Genomic DNA, 15,545 nt, shown 5'->3' with positions numbered 1-15,545 from the left:
CAGTCACCACAATGAGAAATACAAATTTAAGTTTAGGAAGGAACGGTTTAGGTATTTAACATGCTAAGTCAAGCTGCCTGAGGGGTGCTGAGGAGGTGTCCTTTTGTCAACTGGACACTGAGTCCTGGAAGAGAGCTCTGGATGCAGGAACAGATCTGGGGATTAGCAAACCAGAGGTGATGGAGTGAATGTGAATGCAGCAAGGGTGGGTGAACAGAGGAACAAGCAAATCAGTAAATAACAGTTATGTGAGGAGAGAGAGGAAGTGATGACCAAGTTAAGAAAGAATCGAGACAATGTTTAGAGAAAAATGGTTGTGAAGGTGAAGAGAATAAAAGGGTATATCGGGAAGAACAACTGGGGTGGGAGGTTCTTAGGCAGAAGGGGTGTGGATGTAAGCACGATTTATACATGCTGCTAGTGAGGCGCCAGCAGAGACAGAAGGAGGTGAGGAAGGAGGGGTGGAACCTGGGAGGGAGGGACACAGGCCCTGAACGCCAGCGGGGTCAGCACAAGTGCTGCGCTGTCCTGCAACAAGAGGAAAACTCTGAAAGGTCAAGGGTGGACGCAGGCGCAGCTAAGCTGGAGGGCCTGCTGGGAAACAGGGAGTTTCTGCCTGCTGTTTCTATTTTCTCTGTGAAACAGGAAACCTGATCCTATGCCAGGAGTGCAGGCGAAGGCGGAGAACCGTGCAGCAGGTCTCAAATAGAAGCTGCTGTTAACAGGGGAGAACGCTGACTGGGAGGCAGAAAGGGTGCAGGCGGCACCGAGCGTGCTTCCAGGGGAGAGCGTGCCTATCTGGGAGCGCTCGGCTGTTTGGTGGTGGGTGATTTTTCTCTAGAGACCAACAATGAGCTGCTTTAACTAAAATGGAAACTAAACCTTAGGATTCTTTTTAAATTTAATAACACACTCTAATATATCCCTCATTTGTGTCGTGAGCAGCAGAAGAACTGAACTCATACAAGGAAAGCGTACACGAGTAAGGGCACTGTGACTCACCTTGAGGTCTCTGTGAACGATCCGCTTTTGGTGGCAGTACTGGACTGCAGACACGATCTGCACAGGAGAGAAGCAAGGTCATTAATCGTCACTGCTGCAGACTCATGATCAAGATGGAAATAGGCCCCTCGTGGTCACATATGCAAAGCACTCAGTTGGCACTTCAACGGCTGTATGGATCTCTAAAGATAATGTTCTTATGCTTTATACCTTTCAATCTGGAGAGACTGAGGGGTGAGTGCAAGAAGACTGAGGTGAGGCTGCTCTTTCCAGTTTTAACTATAAAGTCTCCTCTCAGGCCCTGTCCCTCAACATGCTAAGTGTGGTGCCAGGGCTCAGCAAACCAGTGGGACCCAGAGGGCGCTGGCTGCCCAGGGCCCAGAATTAGAAGGGTCTCCATGCCCACATCATCAGCTCAAAGCCAAGCCAGCAGTTACGGATCCTCCATACCAGGTGTTTTATCAGGTTGGTGGTTCTCCTTTGCCAGTTCTGCTCCTGACAACACGCTCTTCCTTTTGGCTAATGTAGGTTCAAGGACAGCAAAAAAGACGTCACCTCTCTAATGATCAGTGTCCTCTTTCTTAAAATGGAAGAATGAATGCTGTAATGTATGTGAACTACAAACTATGAAAACTATTATGTGCTTTATCAATAAGAATCCCTCCTACACTTAGCAAATAATATCCTTTCATTTAGCCGACTTTTGATTACTCCTGGGACTAGCACTGCTTATTATTACTATCATTTCCAGCTGCACAGCGCCGCTTGCAGGATCCTCGTTTCCCAGCCCGAGGGATCGAACCTGGGCCCTCAGCTGTGACGGTGCTGAGTCCCAAACACTGGACCGCCAGGGAATTCCCTGACTGGCACTGTTAAATAACTGCTCTAGAAATTTCACACTTACTACCAACTTCTAAGACTCTCTTTCTAAAACTTTATAAGCTTTAATGAAGTTTTATATGATTATAAAATTTTAGGAAATACAGAAAGTACATTCAAGAATATGCTTTTATAGCCATCAAACAGAGATGACATTTCCTGTTACTCTGGTGTATTTGCTTCAAGTCTTTACTTTGGTATTATGTATGTGTACTTAAATATATATGATTACGCACATACAAAACTGGGGGCTATAATGAAAATACTGCTTGTTTCTCCAACTCGTCAACTTTCAGTTGTAAGCAATATGCACCTAACTATACTGGACACAAAAACTAAGAAAGGGCTGATCTACCGGTTGATATTGGTTCAAAATAAGCAGTAAGGATAAGGTGGGCTGGGGTTGGGAATGATGCCAGAATCAAGGCTTCACTAAGCAGCTTCCTACTTTATAAAGTGAATACGCAGAAGATCAGCCCCACTCACAGTCACCTGCTACTGCTAAGTCACTTTAGTCATGTCAGACTCTGTGCGACCCCGTCCCTGGGATTCTCCAGGCAAGAACACTGGAGTGGGTTGCCATTTCCTTCTCCAATGCAGAAAAGTGAAAGTGAAAGTGAAGTCGCTCAGTCATGTCCGACTCTTCACGACCCCATGGACTGCAGCCTGCCAGGCTCCTCCATCCATGGGATTTTCCAGGCAAGAGCACTGGGGTGGGGTGCCATTGCCTTCTCCGCACGGTCGCCTAGAGGCACACAAATCCCAAGGCCAAGACACCGATTCAAGAGCATCTGTTAGCAACGACGTTGCTCCATTCTGTCAGCATGAAAACTGGGAAAGTGACATAGATTTGTTTCCCCAAAGTAACAGGTTTATTCCCGAGGACACAATTTTATCTTACTTCTGCCTGATCCAATTTTCCCTGTCCCTTTGCCCCCACCCCTCCCCAAGTCAGTCATAGGTTATTTTCAAATTCTACTTTTGAACCAGATTTGACACTCTCCTACCATTTCTCAAAGAGAATTTCTCTTATTTTACCTCTAAGCAGCTCAAATGCCACAACTTGGAAGTACTCAACTTTAAATTAATGCCTTTTCACATTCTGCTTTTAATGTAAAAGTAGTTATTTCTATGGAAGGCTGAGAACCCAGGTTGAGTCCCAGGTTAAAATAAGAATGCAAGCCTAATTCACTTCTAGTCACACATGAAAAAGTAGAGGTAGCAACACAAGCAACCCATCAAGGAAGGGCGAGAAAAGAAGTGGAGCCAGCAATCTATTCTTCTTTGAGAAGAGTAAGAGCTAAGCCATGAAACTAAAACAGCATAAACAGTGACTAGGATGAGCGTGGTGAAGGAGGTGGGAAGAGGAAAGAGCACCCGCTGATGAACATGGAAAGAAGGGCCTCTTTCTGACAGAAAGCAGATGAAGCACGGTGTGCTCTGTGTGTGTGGCATACCTCTGTTTCCACTGTGAACAGGAAAATCTTCTATTTAGTCAAAGTAATGAGGACTTAAGTTTCTGGATTCTCCAATAAAACAACAACAAAAAAAACCTTTTGGAAAGTATGGCAATTAGAAACAGAAAAGTGGAGGAACCAATATCATGCCTGACCTTTCCAGGTTTACATGAGCGAACTTAAGGAAACACTATGGGAAGGAGAAAAGATTACATTAATTATAAGCACTGTAAATCAAGTCATTAACTGTAAAAGCACATAAACTATCTTTCCTAGACCAACTAATAGATTCCTCAACTACATGCTTCATAATTTGTGCTGGAAATTTTTAAGATAAAAAGTTGTGTGACAAGACTTCCCTAGCACAGTGGGTGGGAATCTGCCTGCCAATACAGAAGACACAGGTTCGATGACTGGCCCGGGAAAATCCCACGTGCTGTGGAGCAACTAAGCCCTGCGCCACAACCACTGAGGCGGTGAGCCTGCAGCCTGTGCTCTGCCTAACAGCAGCCCGAGCACCACGAGGAAGAGTAGCCCCGTTCACCACGACTAGAGAAAGAAAGCCCAAGCAAAGCAATGAAGACCCAGCATGGTCAAAAAAATAAAAAAGTGATAAATGTCCAAGTCCCCTTCACAGATCCTACCTGGGAGACGGGTAGAGAAGGAAGAAGAGAGGAGCCAGAGATCTAAGCACCACACTGCTTCCCTGGAGAAGGTCCAGGCTCACATCTGATATGAGGGCTGGCAGGAGCCCTTTCCTCACAGTCAATAAATCACACTCACATAAACACTTGCAAGTCACACTCATCTGAGTGGGAAGGAATTCCAGTTTTATCAGGCAAAAAAATCTTGATTTTCAGGTGGCCAATTTATAAAAATTAAAAGTATAGATATGGAAAGGGCCAAACAGACTTGTTTTGTAACAAAGAGAAATTTGAGCTCCCTTCCATAGACCACAGAATAAAGTGATATCAAAATTGGAAAGGACCTCAGAATTAATCAAGTAAAACTTCCTTTTTTTATAGCTAGAAAAACTGAGGATCAGAAAAGTTAAATGATGGTCAAAGTCTGATATGTAACAGGTTTTAATTCAAAGTACCATTAGGATGTCTTAAGATTTTAAAAGTAAATTTAAGCACAGCAAAAGTTAAGACACTAGACTAAGCAAATCAAAATCTCGAAAATCAGTTAAACCTGCTTTTATAAATATTGTGAAACCCTTAAAGACTCCTACCTATACTTCCACTTTAACAACCTTACAGGTGAATAAAACAAATTTAAAAGAAATGAGGCTATACTGCTATTTACATACAGAACTTCAAACTATGGGAGGACAGTTAGTTTAAAAGTAATAAAGTACCTGCTCCTTCCTTTTATCTGAATTTGAGGTGGGCAATTATGGCCTGTAGGCTGAATATGGCCTACCACTCGTTTTTGCCAAAAAAGTACTGTTGGGAACACAATCATATGAGTGTATTCATCCAGATGTTGTCTAAGCTGCTTCTACACTACAACAGCAGAATTAAATAGTTTTGAAAGACTGTATGGCCTACAAAGCCTAAAATTTACTATCTGGCACTTTACAGAAAGAGTTTGCTGATGCCTACTCTAAGTAAGACCACACCATAACTGTTAAGAATTTTAGTTTGGTATCACAGGTCCTGATTCTGAACCAATGGAAGGTCTGCTATTTGTCAGGCATCAAATTTGGGGCAAATTATGTAATCTTTCTGTGCCTCAGTTTCCTTATCTTTAACAAATTAGCACAATGATCTTTTGGGCTTCCCTGGTGGCTCAGAGGTTAAAGCATCTGCCTGCAATGCAGGAGACCCGGGTCAGTCCCTGGGTCGGGAAGATCCGCTGGAGAAGGAAATGGCAACCCACTCCAGTATTCTTGCCAGGAGAATCCCATGGACAGAGGAGCCTGGTGGCCCACAGTCCATGGGGCTGCAAAGAGTTGGACACGACTGAGCGACTTCACTTACTTACGATGATCTTTACTCACAAGGCTGCTGTAAGATTTACGTTAATGGAGGCAAAGGACTTCATCCAATATTAGCAGACAAGGATCAATCAATAGTTACCTTTATTAGAGACTTAGATCACATTTATGCTCAAAACCTATGTATTAAAATCAGTCTCTTTAAGGCAATGGGCAAAGACAAAGCAAGAAGATAAGTCGTTAATTCACAGGTTATGTTCTGTTTGGTTTTGGCTTATGTAAGACAAAACCAATAATGAATTTTTAGATTGTAACACTTTTTGCTAAAAATTGAAAACCGTTTTAATTAATGCAATCACAAGTGCTCAAAGATTCATTTTTTAAGGATCAACTGTCAAAAAACTAAGGTTAAGAGTGGGACTATAATTCCAATTACAAAGCTAGAAATAGAACTCATAGCCTTAGCACAGTGCTTTAGGCATGAAAGCACTTAATAAATTAATAAATTTTGTTGCATTGAACTGAATGGCTAACTCCTGCTCCATCCAACAGGCCTTATGACATTTATAGAGGCAAACACTTGTGTGCTTCAGGGTTTCAGCCAGATAATGTTATTTAATCAATAAACTAAACGTGCAACAATCCATACCTGTCTAAATTTAGCTCTTGCTTCTTTTTCCTTCATTCTTCCATGTGCAACCAAATAGTCAAACACTTCACCTATAATTGAGAAAAATAAAAGTAATCAGAAGTCCTATTTCTGAGCATTAACTTTCCCATAAATTAAAGATGCTTCACTTTTAGCAATGCTGTAATTTTAATTTTAAAAATATAGTTATGAAGATAAACAGAAATATGTGGAATCTGAACTAACCCAGTCTTAACTATAGGACAAGTTTATTGATAAAATCTTTTAAGTTATAGAAAAGCCTTAACATTAAATTCTCATATATTTCAATTATGATACTTTTATTTTAAAGGTTCTGTTTAAAGTATGGTTTACTAAAAACTTGGAAATGAAAATTGAAAGTTAAAATGGAAATATTATGTGTGTTCAAAGAAGGTGTTTTCACTATAGGATTATGACAAAAAAGCATTTCCTAAATTCATTCATGCAACAAATAATTACTGAGAGTATACTATCTGCTGAGAACTGTTCTTGGCTCTGGGGAAATACACAAGAGAACGGAGCAAAGTCCTTTTCCTCATGGAGTTTACATTCCAGGAGGGGGTAGACAGATAATAAGCAAATAAATGAATATACAGTGTATCAGATGATAAAACGTACTGTGGAGAAAAATCAGGGGAAAGAGACAGGGTGTGTGCGCATTTGTGTGCGTGCATGTACACACGCAAGCACTGTGCTGACTACTGTGAGGGAGTGCACACTGTCGTCAGCAGCCAACTAACACATTTTGATACTTAAAAAGCTTAGTTTCAGAACTTAAGTATTTCTGAGGAAAAGGTTATTCTGAACTGTACATTGGTACCTCTGACTTTTGAACTTTCAGCCCTAACTCTGAATAAATTTTAATAAATTAGCGTAAATATTTTCAAGTTATTACTGATTGCATCATCTTTTAAAAGGAATTACATATTGTTAATTTACACTACACAATACATTTAACTATGGTGAATTATAAAATTAAATGTCAGTATTTTCTCCAAGAATGCCATTCTACCTGCAGAGTAAAAAAATACGTCAAAACAAGTGGTTAAAAAGTGAAAAAACAAAGATGTGTGCATACCACATGGTACAGTTTTGACTTAAAAAAAAACTTATGGATTAAACCCAGTAGGTGTACAGTCACACAGATAATGTCAATGTAATTTTAAAATATTTCAGAATTCCAATGCAATATAAATCTGTTAAGAGATTTTGGAGCCATAAAGTCATACTCCTCAATCACTGTTACAAACCAAGCATACAACCCAGATTTCCAACCCCCTTCATTAAAAATGCATCAGCAACCAGGGTAAGCAACTAAATTAAACATCTCTGCATGATATCATTTACTAGTAGAAAAAAACAGCAAACAGTGGTTCTCCCCATCCATGTCAAGACAGTTCAGAAAGCCCTTGGTTCAGGTCCCGTCACTATAACCAGTGAAGAAACCATGGGCAACCGGACCAACTTTTCAGAGGTTCATCTGTAAGAACTAGGCAGTTGCCCTGGATGACTTTCCGAGATTCTTTCCAATTGTAAAATTCTATGATTCTATAAAACTGAAAAATAAGAGGCTGGGTCAGAGAAGGCAATGGCACCCCACTCCAGTACTCTTGCCTGGAAAATCCCATGGACGGAGGAGCCTGGTAGGCTGCAGTCCATGGGGTCACGAAGAGTCAGACATGACTGAGCGACTTCACTTTCACTTTTCTGCATTGGAGAAGGAAATGGCAACCCACTCCAGTGTTCTTGCCTGGAGAATCCCAGGGATGGGGTCGCACAGAGTCGGACTCGACTGAAGTGACTTAGCAGTAGTAGGAGTAGGTAGCCAATTTAATGAAACTTTTGTTGCTCAAACTGGCAAACATATCAACAATAAACCGCTGCCTTGGAGACAGAAGGTGCTTTGTTGAGCTGATTTAAACAAACGGGCCAAGCCAATAAGCCACCGCTGACCAGTGCTGTTGCAGCGTTAAGCAGCGGCACTGAGCCCTCGGAGCAGGACTGTGCGGCCATGTCCACTGAGGAGCTCAGAGACAACTTATAAGGTCGCACTGCCAGCGAGGGGCACTGGCGAGACGGACTCCATGCTTGTCTTTTCCAGAGCCCGCCCTTTCGGGATGACACTTCTCCAATACAGAGCACCTGCTATGACCCTGTGACCTAAAACAGATGAAACAGGAAGCCATGACTGACTGACCAATCAGGAGAGGCTATGTGGTATTGGAAGGCTGGGGCTCCAGGCCTGGCAACATGGCCATGGGGATATTTCCTAGCCTCCATCTCCTCACTCACTGCCTGGCCACACCAATGGGCCCACTGTGAAAGTCAAAGGAGATCAAGCAAGAGAAAAAAGCACTGGTACTCCACAAAGGAGAAGTTTACAAACCGTAAGATGAGTAGAAAGCACTGGAACTCCATACAGATTTATGGTTCTACAATTAACCTTCAGCTCTTCCTACTACTCAACTGTGAAAATCCCAACTGAAATCCCAACCCACACATTTAAAATACGAAGCACACAATTAACAATGAATTGCTGCTGCTGCTGCTGCTAAGTTGCTTCAGCCGTGTCCAACTCTGCGCGACCCCACAGATGACAACCCACCAGGCTCCGCTGTCTCTGGGATTCTCCAGGCAAGAATACTGGAGTGGGCTGCCACTTCCTTCTCCAGTGCATACATGCATGCTAAGTCGCTTCAGTCGTGTCCGACTCTCTGCAACCCTATGGACAGCAGCCCACCAGGCTCCTCTGTCCACAGGATTCTCTAGGCAAGAATACTGGAGTGGGTTGCCATTTCCTTCTCCAAATAATGAATTAGAAGTATGAAAAAGTGGTGTCAGGGGTGTGTCTGCTCTGCCCACAACAGATTTACAATCTTTTATTTAGTGGTCAACGCATCACAATGAGGCTGTGATTCAACTTTCTGTCTCAGGTTTTACATTCTGGACCAAAGGGCTTGTTAAACAAAATAAAACTCTACTATAATCAAAAACAATTAAATCTATACTGTGGAGTTAAACAGAACATGTCTCCAGTAGTTTAAAGTTTCATTCATTCAACTCAACTCTTATTTGCTCAGAGTCTGCTCTGTGCCAGGCACTGGGTTAGAGGCAGGGAAAAGACAAACACAAACAACAAACAAAGCCTCTGCCTCCACAACATTCACGCATCGTCCAAAACCTAGCACAGCCTAGCCATGACCGTAAAATAGGAATCTCTGCAAAAGAGCACAGCTATATACCTTCATTTCATAAAGATTTCCACATTTATATATCCTTAGAGGCAAATAATTAGTAGTCTTTAATCTTGAAGGAAATCTAATCGTATACACTGTGACCACCATTTCTGGCCTTGGGAAACAAAAGGCAGCACTGACGTAAAAACCTGATAGATAAACCCATCCAGCACGCAACATACATTCATTTCAAGTAGGCTAATACACTGATGCTTTTTGAAAATTCAAGTACTGGAATAAAAAAATGTGCTATAAACAGTGGAATATTACTCTGCTTTAACAGGGAAGGAAATTTTGACACATGCTACAACATGGATAAACCTTAAGGACATTGTACATAGGAAGTCACAAAAAAGACAAATACTGTATCATTCCACTCATATGAGGTCCCTAGAGTAGTCAAATTCATACAGACAGCAGAATGGTGGTTGTCAGGGGCTGCAAGGAGGGAGGATGGGGAATTATTGTTTAATAGGGACAGTTTCATTTTGGGAAAATGAAAAAGTTCTGGAGATGGATGATGGTATTGGTTAACAATATGAATGTACTTAACGCCACAGAACTGTACACCTGAAGTGGTTAAAATGGTAAACTTTACGTTACATCATAAAAAAAATCCAACTATCTGCAATCAATTAATGATGGGAACAATGAAATGCTTAACAGTAACCCACTGAACTGCTAGCAATCAGCCTTTCTGATTCTCATCCTAGTGTATTATGATTCTGAAGGTTAAATAAAACTCTATCAATTATCCACATGGGCAGTGCGGGTGCATATTCTTCTAAAAGGGAGGGACGGAAGAACAATTTATAAATGCCTTACCTCCACTTGCATACTCCATGATTAGGTAGAGTGTTTTGTCAGTTTCAATGACTTCGAATAACTTCACTACGAGAGGAGAGAAGATACAGGAGAAAAAGAAACAAATGTCTGTATGTACATACCATATACATATAAACTAACTACAAAAAGTTAACTTTTCCCCTATTAATATATGGCCCTCTTAAAAAAATGATTTTAGGAAACTTTATATTACAACAGCAGAAAAGATTTTATGAAAACATGGAGTCCCATAAACATAAACGTAATTTCTGGGTTCTCAAACACTGTGACTTCAGGACGCACTCAGCGGTTTTTCTGCTCTCATTTCATGCTCCTGTAGCATGTCTGTACCTATCCTACTCCTGTATGTTCAAGTTCAATTCACCTGTCATTGTGGCTTTAAGGATACACATACTTCCACTTGAGACTTTTGTTGCTTAAGAAATTTATCACAATTCTCAGAGAAAAAGATTCCCTTCCTTTTTAACGATGTACGTTTTATTTTTTTATTTTTGTTTGTCTGAGCCACGCAGCATGCAGAATCTTAGTTCTCTCACCAGGGATCTGACCGGGGATCCACCCTGGGCCCTGTCAGTGAGCATGCAGCATCCTAACCACCAGGGAATTCCTAAGATTCCTTTGTTTCTATTCTAAAGCCAGAGACCGAAAAATAGAACCGACTACCCTGAAAATAACTTTTTAATTATTTTCAATGGGTCAGTGTGACTGCTATAGCAGTCTCTTATTACAGATAAAAATAATATTTCTATTGCTGCTAACTCATAAAACCATAGCAAATCAATCAAAAATATGTAATTTTTAAATAAAACTGAAGCTAATTCCTAAAACTATCAAATCACTATCTCCTGTATCTAATTTGTTAATACATATGTTACAATTAAATTCAGCAAAAAGGAGAGCAGTGAGGAAGAATACTAATCTCTTCTACTGTGGCTATTATGGATTATTTTCTGATGCTTTAATACAGAGTATTAAATCAGATCAGTAGCTTGCACAGTATTTGATGTGTTTGTCAAACTGGTGAATTAAAACTATCACAACATTTCTAAGATGGCGTATGTTCAGGTTGTTAAGAAAAATTATTTAAATAAATTTAAGACATATGCTGGTAAACCATCAACATATTAATAAATTCTGTAATTCCAAGGCAGGGTGAATTCCCTGGCAGTCCAGGGGTTAGGAGTCTGTGCTTTCACTGCAGGGGGCCTGGGTTTGATCCCTGGTTGGGAAGCTAAGACCTGGTAAGCCAAAGATAAATTAAAATATAAAATTCCAATGCAAATATTGGCTCTTCTAGGAAAACTATTTTAATCCAACGGGAATTTAAATTTTAGAAATTTGTATTTTCAAAGATATGTCATTTAGTAGTAAGTATAGAGAACTTCAATCAGGGTACCACTTAAGAAAAAACAAAACAAATAGGTTTAAGTGAGCTGGTTCTTGGCAGTGTATTTGTGGTGGGAAGTTGAAATTTGAAATCTAGAGTTGGTTAGCTAATCTCAAACAGCTGAAATAAAATATAAAGGCTTTCTTTTCACTACTATATCCCTTGTTATTTTCTCCAACCATGTCACAGTTCACTGATTCTAAGATATGTATTTTTTCACATTTTAATTAACATCACTGATAAGGGGATAATGGCTTGGTAGCATTTTCTTAATAGTACCTGAACACAATAATGCCTTTTAAATGATGGTGGCTCAGATTAGATGAAATAGGGTGTAAGTTTTTTCCATCCTGTGGTTCCATTTTATTTTTCTATTCTTGTGCTTCAAGAAGTCTTGATAAGATATCCCTAACACCAAAGTTATCACACTCCACTTCCTAGAACTGATTTTGATAGCAAGCTGATACAATTGGTTGTCTTATGAGCTATTTCACTCAAATGTTTTTAGATTGTAGGACCTATTACTATATAAGAAAGCAGTTGTATTATTTTAAAAGATCTGCATTATGCATGGAATCAAAAATTTTCACTGAGGTGTGTACACAGGGTCAGCTTTCATCTTGTTCCTACAACTACGATGAGGGCAGGACCATGACCCACCCTCATCTTTAGACACACCTCACTGCATAAAGCACAGAGGACACATACAGCAGGTCTGTACAGTGTGAAATAATTCATGCCAAAAAACTCTACTGGGCAGCAAGTGCCCTGTATCTTTTTTTTATGGCCGCCCTGAGCATCATGTGGGATCTTAGTTCTCTGACCTGGGATCGAACCTGTGCCCCCTACACTGGAAGCACGGAGTCCTAACCACTGGACTGACAGGAAATTCCCTTTATTTTTAAAAATATGTTTCAACACACCATTATTTTCTTGGGAATACAGCTAGAGCAAAAAAGACCTTTGAAAACTTTAGCTTACTGTTAATTACCTCTATCTAAAATTTAGGTACAATTATGACATTTTGATATATTAAAATTTAGAAAATTACAATCTGATTCCAGATGTTTCTACTAAATTAAAGCTTTACATTTGAATGTTTAATATCTAATCTTTTAACCTATCTTGAGCAATTTCAAAAAGTTAACAGAAATGATCAACCATACACACACACACACACACACACACACACACACACATACATATTCTAAAAGTGTACCTGGAATGGGAGAAGGGAAGAAATCTCCTGTCACTTCTGGAATATATGTTTAGCTTTATGAAAAAGTTTCAAGAATGCATTTAGACCCAAAAGTATTTAAGAAAGCAGAAAATACCTATGTTTGGATGATTTAAAATCTTCATTATTCTCACTTCTCTGAAGAGCTAAAAAACAAACACACACACAATCCCCCCAACACAGGTTATTAAACATTATATTCCACAGTGGCAATGTAAATTAAATTTTTCTCTTAGATAACTGATTCACTGATAATGTTTAGTAGTCCACATCTAAGACATGGAAATTCAGAGTAATTATGACGTAGTTTTGTTCTCTAATACTAAATGCATCAATTTTAATGCTCCAATACTAATGCGTCAATTTTATCGTATGAAAAAGCAGAGTTCTCGGAGATTTTGCTATTGTGAATTATACTTTGAATTATATATTGCTATCTTGAACACAGAAATCAGATTTAAGCAGGAGTAGTTTGTTACTAGACTTAGTCCAATTCAGTATCTATCGAGGAATTCTAATTCTGCAAACAAAAACTTGTACAGTCCCAATGAACTGCATCTTGTGTATTAGATTGATAATTCCAAGTAATTCTATAAAGGTTTAAATAAAACCACTTCAAGTGGTTTTATTTAACTGCCTAGCCATCACACAGAATAAGGCAGAATATTAAACTGTTGCTGTACAAACATGCTGTGAATTCAGAGGCGGGTCACAGCATCATGGTCTGGGCTAATATGAGATCTCATAAAATAATAATAGAATTTTAGAGGCCATCTTAGACACCCTCCTGCAAACCAGTGGAAACCAGAAAAAGAGAGGAAAGGTCTTCCAAGGCTCTCCTATCTCTCTATGGGGAACGTGGTCAGAACCAGTCTCCTAGCACCCGGGGTATCACAGCCTGCAGGAGGCGAGGCTGCAGAGCGGTCTGGGAAACGAGAAGCAGCTGCCTATGGGATGAGGTAGCAGGGACCTTCCCTGTACTTGTCTTTGTCCCCCAGGTCTAAACTAGAAATGAAATCAGCAACTAACAGGCATGGAGGCACGGTATCTGACCCACAAACAGCTCAGAGCTTTTTGGAATCAAGATGAATAGCCTTTCTGTCTACAATACTGGGCTTCCCAGGTGGTGCAGTGGTAAAGAATCTGCCTGCCAAATAGGAGACACAAAAGACGTGGGTCCGATCCCTGGGTTGGGAAGATTCCCCTGGAGAAGGAAATGACAACCCCCTGCAGTATTCTTGCCTGGGAAATCCCATGGACACAGGAGCCTGGCAGGCTATACAGTCCACAGGGTTGCAAAGAATTGGACACGGCTGAAGTGACTAAATCACCACCACCTAGAATACTGGATCATCCACTAAAGGCTTAGGCTTTTTCTTCATTTCCCTGTGTTAAGCAAACAGAGAAATCTTGTTTTCCCAATTCATCATACCTGGACTTGTACCTATAATTTGAACCTCCCAGTTATTTCTACAACTGTTAAATTACAAGAGTGACAAGTTGGCTATCATACTAACTCAGCTCAGGACACTGTGTTTAGAATGAAACCCTGACCATGGCCACCACAGACTGCTTACACTTTCAGCCTCAACTCCAGGCACTCTGATTTCCCCCCAGAACATACTAACTCTTTCTTTCCTTACAATTTTTTCTCCTTTTCATCCTTCAAGTCTCAGGCAGATTCTCTGAAAACCTTATCTAAGTAGGTCTCCGTTGTTTTACATCACAGCGCTTCTTTCCCAAAATGTCTTTCACATTGTGATAATACATTGTGTTTATCAGTTCATTTTTGCCGCCTCATCTACAGGGAGTGTGTCTGCCTCCTGTCACCAGTGGAACCTCGAAACCCAGCCTGGCACACAACAGGAACTCATTTGTTTGATAAATGCCTGCAATAAAGTACTGACTACCAAGAAGTGTGGTTTGAGCCAGTCTCTTTAGCATTCTAATGACCACGCTGCTTTTAGATCCTGAGTAGCAGAATGCCTATGACAGGGTTGTCACAGTTCTGCTGGCAAAAGAGGCCAAATAAAAACAACTTACATCCTACTAGCAGCACAGCACTACAACATCAGAACCAAAGAGCAGGAGAAAGACAGAGTCCTGCAGGGACCTAAGGGACAGAGAGCTTATTTCTGCCTGAGGTGATAGGCACCACTGAGGTAACTGGATTTATGCAGTTCAAAATGGGCTGGTGATCTGTGCAAGACAGGGAGGTGCAACCAATGAAGACTATTTCAAGAAGACCAGGTGCTCCATCTGGCAGAGCAGTGGGTTTCCAAGTGTGGACTTTAAGCCACCAGCATCAGAACATTAGGATATCTGTGCAAACTGTAGGTTCCTGGGTTCTACCTATCACTATATCTGAAATGAGCTTTAAGAATTTTACATATCAACCAGCACCCCTGGTGAGGTGCTTTTAAAACAGGTCCACAAATACTTTGACAATCCTCTTCTCAAAAGGTAGAACTTAATATTCCTCCCTTTCAGTGTGGACTGCACTTAGTGACTTGCTTTTCATGAAGAGAGGAAAGCAGAGCAATAGGGAGGGGACTTCAGGGACTAAGCTGTAAAGGCACTGGGACTCCCTCCTCGCTCTCACAGATCACTGACATGCATGTCGTAAGGACATTAAGTACCTTAACGGACAGGCCCAGACAGCAAGGAAACGAGGACTCACACCTGCGGCTGGTGAGGAACAGTAGGCCCTAGACAAAAGCCAGGTGATAGGGCCTTCTAGAAGCTGATGCACCAGCCCCAATCAAACCTTTGGGCGCCTGCAGCTGTGGCTCTTACCCAAAATATCTTGAAAGCATCTGAGTCAGAATCATCCAACTAAGTTACCCTCAAACAGATAACTCAAAGAAACTGAGATAACACAGGTTCTAA

The 15,545-nt window shown here is 40.8% G+C and overlaps 1 protein-coding gene across 9 annotated transcripts in view; it reads right to left on the bottom strand.

Moving 5' to 3' along the window:
• MARK3 (microtubule affinity regulating kinase 3) overlaps positions 1 to 15,545 on the bottom strand; it is a 102,062-nt gene that overhangs the window by 26,481 nt on the left and 60,036 nt on the right. For 8 of the 9 annotated variants that reach the window (XM_065905888.1, XM_065905885.1, XM_065905887.1 and 5 more), the window contains exons 4-7: positions 12,754 to 12,802; positions 10,012 to 10,077; positions 5,930 to 6,000; positions 1,003 to 1,059 (exon numbers count right to left, since the gene is read on the bottom strand). In XM_065905888.1, coding sequence (XP_065761960.1) covers positions 1,003 to 1,059; positions 5,930 to 6,000; positions 10,012 to 10,077; positions 12,754 to 12,802 — 243 coding nt within the window. The remainder of the gene's footprint in view (positions 1 to 1,002; positions 1,060 to 5,929; positions 6,001 to 10,011; positions 10,078 to 12,753; positions 12,803 to 15,545) is intronic. The other variant, XM_065905893.1, reaches the window with a different exon arrangement.

The sequence above is a fragment of the Muntiacus reevesi genome, chromosome 15 (genome assembly GCF_963930625.1).
Source record: "Muntiacus reevesi chromosome 15, mMunRee1.1, whole genome shotgun sequence".
NCBI classification, from domain to species: domain Eukaryota; kingdom Metazoa; phylum Chordata; class Mammalia; order Artiodactyla; family Cervidae; genus Muntiacus; species Muntiacus reevesi.
This window is presented reverse-complemented; position numbering and strand designations above follow the sequence as displayed.